Source organism: Trichosurus vulpecula, chromosome 3 (genome assembly GCF_011100635.1).
Source record: "Trichosurus vulpecula isolate mTriVul1 chromosome 3, mTriVul1.pri, whole genome shotgun sequence".
In the NCBI taxonomy this organism is placed as follows: Eukaryota; Metazoa; Chordata; class Mammalia; order Diprotodontia; family Phalangeridae; genus Trichosurus; species Trichosurus vulpecula.
In genome coordinates, this window is record NC_050575.1 from 133,124,795 (window position 1) to 133,139,241 (window position 14,447).

Here is a 14,447-nt window from a genome sequence, read left to right on the forward strand (position 1 = left end):
CTTGAATGTCTCTGTCACTGCAATAGCTTTTTATGGTGGGATTCTTTTTTTGTTTGCTCATTTTTCCAGCCTTCTTCCTGATTTTGGATTTGAAGTTAGAACCAGGCTCTGTATATTTCTGGGAGGAAAGTTTAGGTTCTGCTGCTACTTTCTTGGGGTATTGAGTGTTGCATTATTCCAGGATTTCTGGGACAGGCTTGGGATCTGCAAGCTTTTGATGCTCTCAAAGTGGTGTGATCAGAGCGAAGTCCGATTGCTGCCCATTGGCCTGAGCTCTGCAGCTCCCGATCTGGTTTTGCATCTGAACAATAGAAGATGCTGCTGGATTCAGCCACCATCACCAGCTAGGAAGCTCTGCTGGTTCAGAGTAAGAGACCTACAGGTACCCCTTTGGTCAGAGATTCCTGACCTAGTTATTCTTCTTCAGGCTTCAGATTGGGATAGAAGTGGTACCAAGACCCCACTTTGCTCTTGTGGCCTGAGCCTATGACTGCTCCTTGCTTCTAATCTTCTTCACTACATACACAGCCCAAGACCCAAGGCCTGCTCCTGCCCCCTATTCCAGAATGCCACCCCTGGACACAGGTCTCCTCAATCCACCCTAGATCTGTGACTTGGAACTGCATAATGGGAGACAAAGCTGCCAACTGGCACCCACACCCTGCAGTGCTCCAGTATGGGTCTGAGCCCTCTTCTCGCCCTGCTGCATAGCCTCTCCATGGGTGCTGGAGTGCTTCTTATGACCTTAGTCATAAGACCCTATTTCCAGTGTCCACAGACATCTCTATGTTAACCTAAGCTGGAAAAGTGACCTACTGTTGTTTCTTTCTTGGATTTCCCTATTAGGGTTAAGTCTAGTGAAATTTCTAGATTTGCCTAGAAGAGTTTGGGCAGAGGTGGGAGCTCATTGGGCTGCTTCCTGCTACTCTGCCATTTTGGCTCCATCTCAAGTCTATTCCTTTGAGGGGCTCATTGGTTTTTCTCTTTTCTTCCTCTTTTTGTTTATCCTCCTCATTTTTATCTCTTTGAGGACCTAGGCTCTCACTTGGCCATCTTGCCAGAAGTCCTTGCCTTTTCTCCAAGATCTGCTCACTTCAATGGCTACACTAATTATTCCCTCTGTTTCCTTATGCTTTTGTATTTCTACTTGGAGAATCAGACATCTGGCTTTGGTATCTTCCCTTCCATTCTTTGGTTTCCTAGCTTCAGGCAATAGCTTGAATTTAAAAGCTCCATCTTCTTGGTACTTCTTTTCATTCTTGTAAACAAGGTCACTTGGACTCCATCCTCCTCCCTGTACCTTACATAACTAGGCAAGAATCCTTTGTATACCCTCAGGTTGTGAGGAGCAAATGAGCTAATGTTTGGAAAGTGTTTAGCACAGTGCTGGGCTCATAGTAAGTGCTCTGTAAATGCTAGCTATAATTAGCACTATGCTTCTGACATATATTGTTAACATATAGTAACAGAATTACTATGTAAAGGGACACCTTTCCCCAACACTCAGGTGACAAGGGAATGCTTTATGATTCCAGTAGCTTTGGGTCTTCTTCTCCCTGGTGCCCTTGGCAGTATGTCCAATAGCATGACACCAGCTACTCCTCCCCAGACCCATGGCTGAGGCAACGATGTTGCTTGTCTTGTGACTGTAGATCTGCATGATGCAGGATGGGTCTCTGAGAGATATGTCCCATCCTCAGGGACTGCCTGAGACTCTGCAAACTACAAGGCTCACCATCTTGGACTGGGAAAACCCAAGAGAATAGCAGTAGCAGATGTAGCAACTTCAGACCATAGGGAGAACCTGACCTCATTATGAACTTTCCTTCTTGGCCACTATGGTTAAATGAGAAGAAGTGAGGCTACACATAGCAAAAGGATGTGAAAAAACCACTATTCTATAAAAAGTATATCTACACAAACACTTGGAACCCACCATGATTGCTAGGGTCTTGACCAGCAAGTTGCCCTATCTCAGTACACAATGATGAGGCGGGAACAATGATGGTTATAACTCCGATTTATTGGAAGCCATTATCCACATTTATAGGGTTTTGCACTACATAAGCAGAAGCAGGTGTTCAAGGGGTAAAGGGATGAGAGCATGGGAAGACCGATATCTGGTGGGAAGAATCTGGATTATTGTAAACTATGTTGCCTACAAGCGTATGGGAAAACTAGGGTTGTGGTGTGATACCTGAGTAGCCAGCTATTGCTAAAAACCCTGCCCCCAGCCCCTAATCGCAAACTCCAGAGTGCTATAAAAGAACAGGCTGAGTTCCTGCCTTTGGCGAGTTCCCACGGCCCCTGAGATATTCCCATGGAATGTAAGCTAGTTACCAGGAAAGCCTAACGATCTTCCTTTACCTAACTAAGTTGACTGAATTACAACTTTATCTCTTGTCTCAACAAAACCCAGCTGGACTATTTGTCCCGGTCTGCCTATGGCCTTGAAGGATGAAAGCCTCAGCCCCGGATATTCCTTTTCTTATGTGATTGCTCCTAGCTCTTATCTCATGCTCCCGTGGGATGTATGGCAGATTGGACGAAGAGATACTGGGTTGTAATTCAGTCAACGCTTAAGTCAGCTATCTGATATATTGTATTTACAATCTATTTAGGGGGTTCCTTTCTTTCTGTAAAGTTAACAAAGGCTTATTGAGCCTGCTAAAAATAACATGTGAGTTTCAAGAGATAACTAACATCTGTACTTAGATTTTTGTATAAATACTGCTTCTTCACTGGCATCGTGGCCGTTTTGATTTGGGAGACTCTATTTCCCCGAACGGTCGCTGGCTAATAAACTTCTCCATTTAAAACTTAAACTCTCATCGTGTGTCTCACTCGCTTCTGGTATAACATTGGTAAGGTGGTTTCCATAGGAGTATGGGAACAGGAGGGGAGTGCTATTCTACAACAATGACAGGGAAGGCTGGGAACAGGAGGGGAGTGCTGTTCTACAGTATCTAAGGAGGCCTGGGAAGGCTCGGGCAGGATACAAACTGATTATCAGAACTGTATGAGCTACGTGAGGCACGGGGCAGGATGCCCTTGTAAAGTATCAAAGAAGTTCCCATTAATTAAAGCATGTTTGTGTTAGGCACTGGTTCAAGAGCATTAGGTAGTGGCCAGCTGTGTTCCTCCTACTGGGCTTGTGAGTCCTTGGTGGATGGACTCTGCCTGCATGAGAAAGGATGGCTATCAGAGCAAGTGGGGTGCTGTTAGGGGGGCTGCTACGGACGGAAGTCTTTCCTCCGGGCGCCTACCGTTCCAACTCCTACTAAACCTATCTGGCTTTACCCAGAAAACAGGCCAAGCGCTAGGGTCCGAGCAGCCCCGGGGTCGGCACTAACTCCCTTCTAGACTTGCATGTTGCACTTGGCAGCATCCCCTGGGTTCCATTGAATTCTGAAATCCTGACTTCTAGGGAGTAATGCCACCAAAGTTTGAAGGGATGTTTGCTCCTAACTTCTCTGACTCTTTCCTTTGGGTCCAAAGAGGAAGAACTTCCCAGAAACAAGGCATCTAAAGCTGCCAGGAAAGGGACCAATTGCCATCCCCTTCCTGCAAGAGACACAAAGGCCACTTCATTTATACCAGGGTTTTAAACCAGGGGTCCATGGATAGATTTCAATTTCAATATAATTGGTATCCTCTATCATCCTATGAATCTTGTGTACTTTAAAACATTGTTCTGAGAAGGGGTACATAGATATCACCAGATTGCCAAAGGGGTCCATGACACAAAAAAGGTAAGAACCTCTATTCTAAACCTTTCCCAGGAAAACAAACACTAGCTCCTCTACAGAAGGGCCCAAGGAATGAAGAGGCAAAGTTTACTTGTTACCATAATGCCACATAAGACTCTCCAGGAAGCCCTAACCTCACTCATTAGATATCTTCTAGGCACTACACAAAGAAGGAAAGGAGAATGAAATGTAACAGATGTCTTAGACTGAATATATCCCCAGAAAATGAAGTGCTTTTTAATCTTTCTTCCCTTTTCTCTTTCAAATTTTTCTTTGCCAAACCCTTCATATTGGAAGAAAGGAATGTAATGGGAGAGGAAAGAAGGGGATCAGAGAGAGAAAGAAACCATTTTGGAATATAAAGAGGCTTAGAGGGCAAAGGAGTTGAAGGGAAGACCACATGGGGGAGAGGAAGAGGATAAGCAGGAAGGGCATTGAACATTAACATTTATGCCACTCTCATCTCTATTAAATAAGATCATACATGACACTTTCCCATTCTAAAACAACATTCATTCACTGAAAAGGTGGAAAATAACAGAAGACTGAGGAAGCAGGGCCTGCAGCAATGGAAATGCATTGCAGTGAGGGGCCAGGGGCCAAGAGTGCTGCTCTTTCACTGAGCTAAAGTTTGGCCTGGACAAGATGGGGTTTTGGTTGGTGGATCAAAAGTGCTGTTTTCCCTGTTCAAGACAGATATCCAGAAATTAGGAGCTAGGTAACCTTTTATTTGGAACGGTACTCCTTAGTCCTCTTGACCTAATGGCCATTACCTGGAGATAATAGAACCATCTGTATTTGGGGTTATCAGTCATTCTGCTCTGTTTCTTGAAGAGCCCAGTTGATCAAAGTAAAATAGTTGTTTTCCAGAGAGTCTTTTCTTCTGATAAAGAAGCTCTCCAGGGTCAGAGAGAAGAAATAGCTCTTTGCCAAATTGGACCTGCAGACATGAGTCTCATCCCTAATACCTCAGCCTCATCTTACTTGCTTTCAAGCAGAGTGGCCTGGGCTTCTTAAATAGGAGCCTGTAGTACCTTCATCTGCACGTACATTTCTCAACTCAAGAGTAAAGAGATGCACAATAGACTCAATCCTCAGACACAAAGAGGCACTGTAATCATTTTTATTAGCAAATTCCTCTACTCCTTAACTCAGGCATACCTGAGCGAGCAAAGGTAAAAGACTGCAAGGAGCTGGCATATATTTTAAAGATTGTAACATATATCAGTGTTCCATCACAAGCCGGCACTTCTGCTTTCCTATGGCAAGGATGTGTAAGCACTCTTTGTTCTTCTGTTTTTGTCAGTTCTTCTAATCTTGTATGCATTTGCCTGGGTTCTTGCTTGGTTTTAGAAAACATCACTCTGTTACTCACAAGGGCATTTATTCAGTTTTCTTTTTTTATTAATTCTTTCACAAAGGCATTCATTCAATTTTCTTTATTAATTCATTTGATCATATGGTATATTACAGGAATATTATTTTTATACATAAGCAAATAAGCTGTTTGCACAAATTGTTACTATAGTACTACTATATATTTATTATATATAGATATATATCTATTTCATATATACATATATATTACTACAGAACTACTATATATCTAGTCAAGGACCTCTGTTTGGGTCTTTCCCTGTAAACAGGCTGTCCTTGTAATGCTTGCTGGCATTGGCTCTTTTAGGTCTGATTTAAATACTGGATAAAATTCCATCAAGCTTATAAAATGGATGCCTACATGCTCTTATAACTTACATCCCTCTCTAGCCAGGAGGAAGAAGGGCAAAAACAGGCCTTTCAAATAAGATCCATCCTCTCTACATTGGTGATTATCATATGGTTCCACACAAGGAAGATTATGACAAATAAAACCATAGATACAATAAAGACTCACTCTCTTTCCCTTTGTAATCCCATACCCCAAATAAGAATTGGAAACTGTCCTGGGGTTCAACTTTTATATTCCTTTACAAATTCTCATCTGGCTCCCCAAAGTCTGGGCTTCATAGAGCTATGAAGGTCACATCTCATGAGGCACTGGTATTTACTCTGGGAAGATGCTTCCTACACTTGCTAAAATTCTCTCCATCCTTTTGTGGGGGGAGGGGCATGAACTGAGTGTCCCTATCTCACACATATGCTGGAAGTACAGCCACTCATGAACCTGAGCTCACTGCTGATCCGAACAGAACCTTTGACCTATTCTTGTTTCCAGCCTGGGCCTGTTCATCCTACCCTTAGGTGGCCTGGTGGCTCCCTGCTTCTGGGGAATCATCATGACAGACCAAGTATGGACACCTAATCCACTTCTGCCATACTGAAATTGCAAACTTCCAAGTTCAATCTACCAGCCTCAGCCCCAATAGCAAAGATTTCAGGCATTGAAATATTCACCATACCCAGTTCTCCATCCTTTAAGGCTCACTTCAAAGTCTCTCATTCCCCTGAAGCCCTCCATGATACCCCCAGTCAGAAATCATCTTTATCTCTCAAAAATGATGATTATGGTGAAGATAATTGCATCAATAAGATACTTACTATTGACGATGATGATAAGTGAATTAACAGAGACCTTCATAGTTTACAAAGCCCTATGCTTTACCCAAACCCTATGAGGTAGGTACTGCAGGTATTTTCATTCTCATTTTGACAGATGATAATACTGACTTTCAGAGATGATAAGAGAACTTGTTCATGGTCATCTAATTGGGAACTGTCAGAGCTGAGACTAGAACTCGGGTCTCTGATTACAAATTCTGCATTCTTTTCATTACCACACATCATCTCTCATGGCACCCTCCTGGGGCACATAAAAATTTAGATAAAACATGCTTCTCTTACTTAGGGAACTTCAAAGTTTTGCAGGGAAAAACAGAACTCATCCCAAGATACTTAAGTTTTTAGAACCTCAGAAGCTCAGAGTTGGAAGGTACCCCAGAGGCCATCTAGTCCAAGATCTGTTGGAAGAAGGATGGCATTCATTTGGATGTACAAGTTTTGATATGTTTATTTAAAATAAACTTGCTCTACTTTAAAGATATATTTAATAGTCAATCCTTAAAATAGAAAACTGATGGTTACACAAATGGATCAGCAAAATAAACATCATTGGATCAATTTCTCAAAAAGTTATTAAGGGCCCTCAAATCTCCCCCAAAGCCTTCTCAAAGGTCTCTCTGAAATCTTAATGTATCCAAACTTACTCAACAAAGTTGAGTGTTATTTCTCTTTTCCAATTTTGTATACTATAATAAATATTCCAATTTGGCATACTATAAATAAGATAGGAATTATAAAGCCATATAGCAATACAGTAATTATAAAAAATCATTTTGTAATTATTACACTTTTGCTCTGTTCAACTGATTTGTACAAATTTTAGGAAACTATATATTAAGCAGCTTACAGTGGATAAGATATAAAGTTTGTTTTCATTTTTATTAAAAATTGAACATGAATTTGTTGTTTGGAAATGATCCCCTATCACATGTCGATCCTGTTGGACATCATTTCAACTTACAGAACCTTACGAGGAATATAGCCTGCTATAGCGGTGTAAAGACTACCGGTTTTTTTTTCCAATTTATTTGCTTTAAAATGTTATTTTCTTTAAAGCACACTGCTTTTTTTATCTAAAAAGATTTTAAAGGTCCAATAATTTGATTTTTATTATAAACATTTTAAAACTTATTTGAAGTTTGCTGTTTTTTGAAAACCAAGTTCAACATATTTCCTACTGAGACTTGTAGACCTTTGTAGAACATTATTGCTACATGGTAAAAGCCAGTACATTTAGAGGGGAAAGAGAAATAAAGGGAGGGGGTACCCTTATATGTCTCAACTACCACTACACTATCACAAATTGGGATTAGTAACAAATTGAGACATTTTGATTGGAGAGTAATTAAGCAAAGAACCAGACTGAAATAAACCTTGCCTTTATTCACTACATTCCCAAGGTTCCATTGTACCTATGAGACAGGTATATACATGAGGGGTTTGTCTTATAAATTATATGCATAATAGGGTTGCCCTGTAGTATGAATTTTCTAATGCTGAGTGAAATCTATGCTTCACCTGACAACTTTTTTTATAGTCATTCAGCTAACATTTCTTTCCAATATGGATCCTCTGATGTCAAGTAAGGTTTGTGCTCTGACTGAAAGCTTTCCCACAGTCATCACATTCATAGGGCTCCTCACCAGTATGACTTTTTTGATTTTGAAGAAGATCTATATGCCACCTGAAGGCTTTCCCACATTGACTACATTCATATGATTTCTCTCCAGTATGTATTCTTTGATGTTGAGTAAAGTATGTACTCTGGCTGAAGGCTTTCCCACATCTCCTACATCTATAAAGTTTTTCTCCAGTGTGAGTTTTTTGTTGTTGGGAAAAGGGCTGTAGTCCACCTGAAGGATTTTCCACATTGTTTACACTCATATGGTTTCTCTCCTGCATGAATTCTCTGATGCCAAATGAGGTGTATATTCTGATTAAAGGCTTTCCCACATTCATTGCATTCATAGGGTTTCTCTCCAGTATGTATTCTCTGATGTTGAATAAGGTATATATTCCGGCTGAAAGATTTCCCACATTTAGTGCATTTAAAGGGTTTTTCTCCAGTATGCATTCTCTGATGTCTAGTAAGATTTGTACTTTGACTAAAGGATTTGCCACATTCATTACATATGTAGGGTTTTTCTCCAGTATGGACTCTCTGATGTTGAGTGAAGTCTGTACACCATCTGAAGGCTTTTGCACAAACCTTACATTCACAGGGTTTCTCACCAGTATGAATTTTTTGATGTTGAGTGAATTCTGCACACCATCTGAAGGCTTTCCCACATTCCTTACATTCATATGGTTCTTCTCTGAACGGATTTTCTTTAATTGTGATTTAATGGGATCTGAATGATATTTGAGCCTCTTTCTACTTGGGTAACATTTATCATTACTCATTTCTTTAGGAACATTTTGCTGTATAACAAAGCCTGAACTCTGACTCATACTTATTCCTAATTCATTACATTCAGGACCTCTATTTCTAGTGAGGATTTTATTTTTGGTGAATGTCTTCTGAGTCAAATTTCTCTCCTGGACCTTCTGAAGATTCCCTTTTGCTTTTCATTGCTTTTCACCAGTATGAATTTTTGATTTTCAATTGCTTTTCACTTTTTTACCTCTTGTGAGTCTTGTCCTTATCACTTCCTGGGATGAGATTTCTTCAGAAATGCTGTGATTTTGAGTTGATTTCTTATTTTCAGGCTTAGTCTCTCACACTGAAAGAAATAAAAAATGTACATTTTTCCTGTTCTCTGGACTAGGAATAAGGAAATTACTGTAGAGTGAATAGGAGGATTAAACTGGTAATATTGAGTACAAGGTGGAGAGTCAGTATGGCCCAGTAGATGGAAGGGTAGCCTTCAGGTCAGGAAGAACTCTGGGCTCAGGTCCTGTTTCTAACATACTAGTCATGTGGCCCTTAGGACACTGCATCTGTGGAGGGATTTTCCACACTAAGAATTTTCTATAAAGGTACAATCATAGGTGCAAACCAAAAAAGGAGTACAGGTTATTATATGGGATATGATTTATGACTTTGACAGGTCTTGAACAAGGCCGTGCAATCTGGAGAGTGAATAGTGCTTTATAAAGTGCTTTGTATACATCCCCTCAGAATAGCTAGGTGGCTCAGTGCATAGAGTGTCAGGCCTGGAGTCAGAAGGACTCGTTTCAAATCTGGCCTCAGACACTTACTAGCCGTGTCACCCTGGACATATCACTTAGCCCTGTTTGCCTCAGTTTCCTCATCTGTAAAATGAGCTGGAAAAGGAAATAGCAAACTACTCCAGTATTTTTGTGAGGAAAACTCCAAAGCAGTCACGAAGAGTCAGACATGACTGAGCAACAACAACAAAAACAATGCATCATCCCCTTGGAGCCTCACAACAACCCTATGAAGAAGGCACTACAAATAGCTATTCCTTCCATTTCACAGATGAGGAAACTGATGCAGAAAGGTTAAGTGGTTACACAGAGACTAAGAAGAAGAGGAGAAGACCAGTGATAAGGGGGCAGAATGGTTGTCAGGGGATTGGCGCAACATACAAAGTGATCACAGGATGAGAAAGGGATCATCGAGGTATATGGAAAGTTGAGAATGGTGATGAGTGGAACAGGATGGGGGCGGCAAGGAGGGTGACTAACTGGACAAAGAGCAGAATTGTGGGAGATAGCTTAGGTTCATGTCTGTATTCTTGCATCGTATTGAGAGGCAGTGTGGCTTAGTAGTTTATGCTGGACTTGGAGTCAGGATGATTTAGGTTTAACTCTCACCTTTATACTTGTTAGCTGTGTGGCCATGGACAAGTCCCTTGACCTCTCTGAGTCAATTTCATCATCTATAAAATGGAGATAATAGAGTTGTCCATAGTACCTAGTATACCTAGTTGTTGTGAGGCTCAAATGATATGATGTATATATAGCACTTTGTTTATAGCACTTTATTGCTATTGTGATAGGGATCTGACAAGTCTTAATTCCTTGCTTCTTCCTATCAGCTCTGGATATTATTTACAGGTGGATGAGCAAGAACTGCAGGTATGTGAGCATATGCCGTCACGCCCCACCTCTTCTATACCCATTGACTGTAATTAGGCCTAACTATGATCATGGCACCTCTCCCCATCCATCCGTTTGTTTTAACAACCCAGCTAGCAGCTTTGGTGGGGGCATAAGATCCCTCCCCCACAGCCGGCACCCAGGGGGCTGCCGGGACCCAGGAGGCTGCCGGGGGAAAAAGCACAGGTTCTTTTTATCTGCTTAAAGAAGGAAAGCACGGTGAAGGGGTTGACCAGCTTACTTTAATCCAACATTCAGTTAGCATACAGACAACACCGTTATCACTGCCTCCCTTCAGATCGGTGTTGTACGTACTCAGCAGGACCTATGGGTGGCCAGGGGCCAAGGCATTCTTGCTTAAGGATCAAGTAGAGTCGTATCCTGATCAATACTTCTGCTTTCTTGTTCTCTTGGATTTCCTGGCTTGTGGGTCTTCCCCTACCCAAACTACTGGGGCTCATCTTTGTCTGATGTCAGATGTCAGACTTTCTATACTCAACTCTGACTACTTGATTCCCAGGTCACTGGCTGCATGGGAGTTTGAAATTGAAATTAAATGTCTGAATCCTAGCCCCTCTTTTGATCATCATCACGCTGTTTCTACGTGTCCCCATGTGACAGTGTTATTCACTAGGTGAGCAATCAGGGGCTAGGGAATACCTCTGGAACTTTAGTGAAGATATCAAAGGACCAAAGATTTAGACCTGGAAGGGACCTTATTCTATTTAATCTAAACCTCTCCTTTTATAGATGATGAAACTGAGGCCCAAAGTGATTAATTAACAAGTGTTGGGGGCGGAACGGGAGATGTTGGGGGCGGGAACACTTAGAGCTAGCTTGCTGTAATTGCCATATTAGGATATAAAGTAGGGCTCAGCCTGTGATTGGACGATAGAGCTCGCATAGGGAGGGGTAAAGCTATAAGAGCACTCGCTTCGGAGAAGTGCGGCGTTCCGGGATGTAGTCGCAACAGAATAAAGAGCTCCCTGATTACCTCAGGTGTTCTGTCTGGTTCTTCCTCCACGAGGGTCGTGGAGGCCGGTGGCGCCCCGAAGACTCATCATGCTGCGACTTGGTGAGTGAGAGGACGGGCTAGCAGTGGTGGGGACAGTAGTGTGAGTGCTGGAGATAGAGCACTTCGCAGGTGGCGCCCAAACGTGGGGCCAGGCCTTCTGCTAGGGACCGTCTGAGTCCGCTGGTCGGACTCTCCAGACAGCTCCAACCTTGAAAGGTTGGAAAGATGGGAGGGAAGAGTAGCATTCCCGCATTTTTGCCTGAGGAGAAGGGAGTCGTGGCCGCGCAGTTATACAAGCTCTGAGCTGACTCCGATAGCCAGGAGGAGGAGGGGGCCGAACCACCCCCAGTGTATCCGTGGGAGGACCTTAGACGGGCAAGGCAATTTCAGGAGGGATCTGATGGGGAAGAGACCAGAGCCAGTACCACCTTGTCATTGAAGACAAAGAACAGGAAGGGAGGCGGCTATGGCGCAGTAGAAAACTCACGGGAGGAAGCGATAGGCCCTGCAGGGGGCGGGGGTCGAGACGCCTTCGCAAACGGTACGGAAGAAGCCGGAACTGGGTGGTACCGGAAACACCGTGGGGGTGGTTGTGGCGCAGTCAGAAATTCGATAGAGGAAGTAAGAGAGGCAGGAAGGGAGGGGCGGAGTGCGACCAGCCCCACGCCTCCACAAACTTGGCTGGCTTATCAGGAGCCGAGAGCAGAAAAACCCGTTTGTAGCCTGGCGGCTTTTCAAAGGGGTCCAAAGAAACCTTGCACATCTGGGTTACTTGCCGCCAGTGCATCCCATGCTATGGAAAAGGGAGAGGAGATTGATTGGGGCGAATGGGGGCTTTATCCCTTATTTACTGACCCCCTTACAGGTACCCAGCGATATGGCCCCGTTCCCTTTAAAATGCTAAAAGAGTTGAAGGAAGCTATAGCTAAATATGGTCCGGCTTCCCCATATGTGAAAAGATTGATGCAAAACCTGTTTGTCACTCACCCCTGGACACCGGCGGATTTTGATGAAGTTGCGGCCGCTTGCCTTGACCCATCTACTTACATGGCATTTGAGGCTCAGGCCCGTAGAGAGGCTACGAAATTGGCCAAAGCTAGAGGGTACCACCCCCTGGATCAGGTAATTAACCTTCCATGTGGCACAGGGGATCATGCAGATGTCACTATTCAAGCTCAATATGGACAACTAGAACTGGAGGCAGTGAAAGAAATTCATGTAAGTGCTTGGGATAAAGTAGGAGCTATGAAAGGGGGAAAGGTCACGCAGAAGCTAGTGGGGTTACGGCAGCGTGTCGACCAATCGCCGCTGTCCTTTATAAATGAGGTTAAAGAGACGGTCGCACGTATTATGGGAGAGACCCCGGGTACGGATCTTTTAATGCCACAGCTAGTGAGGGAAGGGCTCCGCCCTCGAGCGGCTTCTGCTATCAGCAGCCTCCCCTCTGATGCCTCCATGGAAGAGATGGTTGACAAATTGATGGATTTACCCCGGGAGGACTCTGTCCAGGCACTGGTCACAGCCATGGAGGATAGGGAGGATAAACTCATAGCCGCCCTTCAGAGAATGCAGGTTTCCTCCAAAGGAAAATCAGTCTGCTTTAACTGCGGTAAGCCTGGCCACTTTAAAGCTCAGTGTAGAGTCGGAGCCAGTCCCTCAGTCCCCACGTGTTTTTGTTGTGGTAAACCCGGCCACGTAGCTAAATTTTGCAGGAGCAAAGCGAAGCAGGGAAAAGGGAAGGGGGGGAGCCCGGTCGCAGGACTCCCCCAAGGCCAGTGAGCGGCAAGGACCATTACCTGACAACCCCTGTAACAGCATGGGCAGTCAGCGAGGAAGCAGCTTTCAGAGTGGGTCCCTGGGAAACTATGGCCATTCCTTCCCACATAACTAACTTCCCTGCATTGATTACTGGCCCAGAGGGTTATACAGACTTTATAACCCATACCCAGGTGGTTGAGGATCCTGAAGAGGACCCGGCCTCCATCACAATAACTAACCCGCACCCCTATCCCATATCCATCAGGAAGAATCAGGAAATTGGGAAGGCCTTTTCTTTACAAACTGTCTCCCCTACCCTCCCCGGGATATCCCACCATGTAAATTGGGTGAGCCCTGTGACCCTAGATAGACCCCTACTGTCCATCGCGGTGGAAGGCCACCCGATAGAAGGACTCATGGACACTGGCGCAGACTGCTCAGTTGTTAATAGGGCTCAATGGACGTCCGACTGGCCTCTTTTAAAAGGGGAGCAGACGGTTATGGGTGTAGGAGGTAAGAAGGCCGCTCCTAAGGCCGCGAGGGCTCTTCGATGGGCTGCTATGGGAGAAGCAGGCCTTTTTACACCCTTGTGCCTTGCTGATCTCCCATACGCCCTTTGGGGGAGAGATGTCCTAAGTCAATTACATCTGTCCCTTGCAACACCTGACAGCCTGCGAGGAAATTTGTAGGGGCCACTCTGGAGATGAGCTATTCCCCCCAGATAACTTGGATGCATGATAAACCGATATGGGTGGAGCAGTGGCCCCTAACTAAAGAAAAGCTCATCGCTCTTACAGACATAGTGCATCCAGATGATAAGACTGAGGAGCCTGAAAAATGGCTGCCGCTCCATAGAATCAGAGATCTTGACTAAGAACCCAACCCGGTTCTCCGGGATGAGGAGTATTTCCTTTTGTTTTTCAGGAATTTTGATCATCGTGGGGATCGTCGGAGCTGCTCCAATCGAGCCAGGTCCCACTTGGGGAATACTACGGGTTGTCCCATCACCCCTCCCCGTTACCTTGGGGGCCTCGGTTTATCCTCGACTGTTGGTGCCCTTCAGCATTTGTGGACCCTGCAGAAGCCCCGATCCAGGATTCGTTCCAATGGGACTTAAACAACACCCTCTGCTTTGTCCTGGGTCGGGTGAACAAGACCTGGACATTCGATGCTACAGGGACAGATTAGGTGCTTGCTTGCCTGGCGACCCCTAGTCAATCAGACTGGGTGGGACCCTGACGTGCCCGTTGGGCCCCCCCATGTGACGCCCGAGTGGACATTGATGACACCATACCTTGGCG

The 14,447-nt window shown here is 44.2% G+C and overlaps 1 protein-coding gene across 1 annotated transcript in view; it reads right to left on the reverse strand.

The window, feature by feature from the left end:
- Positions 1-7,886: 7,886 nt before the first annotated feature.
- LOC118841589 (zinc finger protein 2 homolog) overlaps positions 7,887-14,447 on the reverse strand; it is a 250,524-nt gene continuing 243,963 nt past the window's right edge. The window contains exons 7-8 of the mRNA XM_036749134.1: positions 8,189-8,558; positions 7,887-8,103 (exon numbers count right to left, since the gene is read on the reverse strand). Of these exons, the coding sequence (XP_036605029.1) occupies positions 7,887-8,103; positions 8,189-8,558 (587 nt within the window). The remainder of the gene's footprint in view (positions 8,104-8,188; positions 8,559-14,447) is intronic.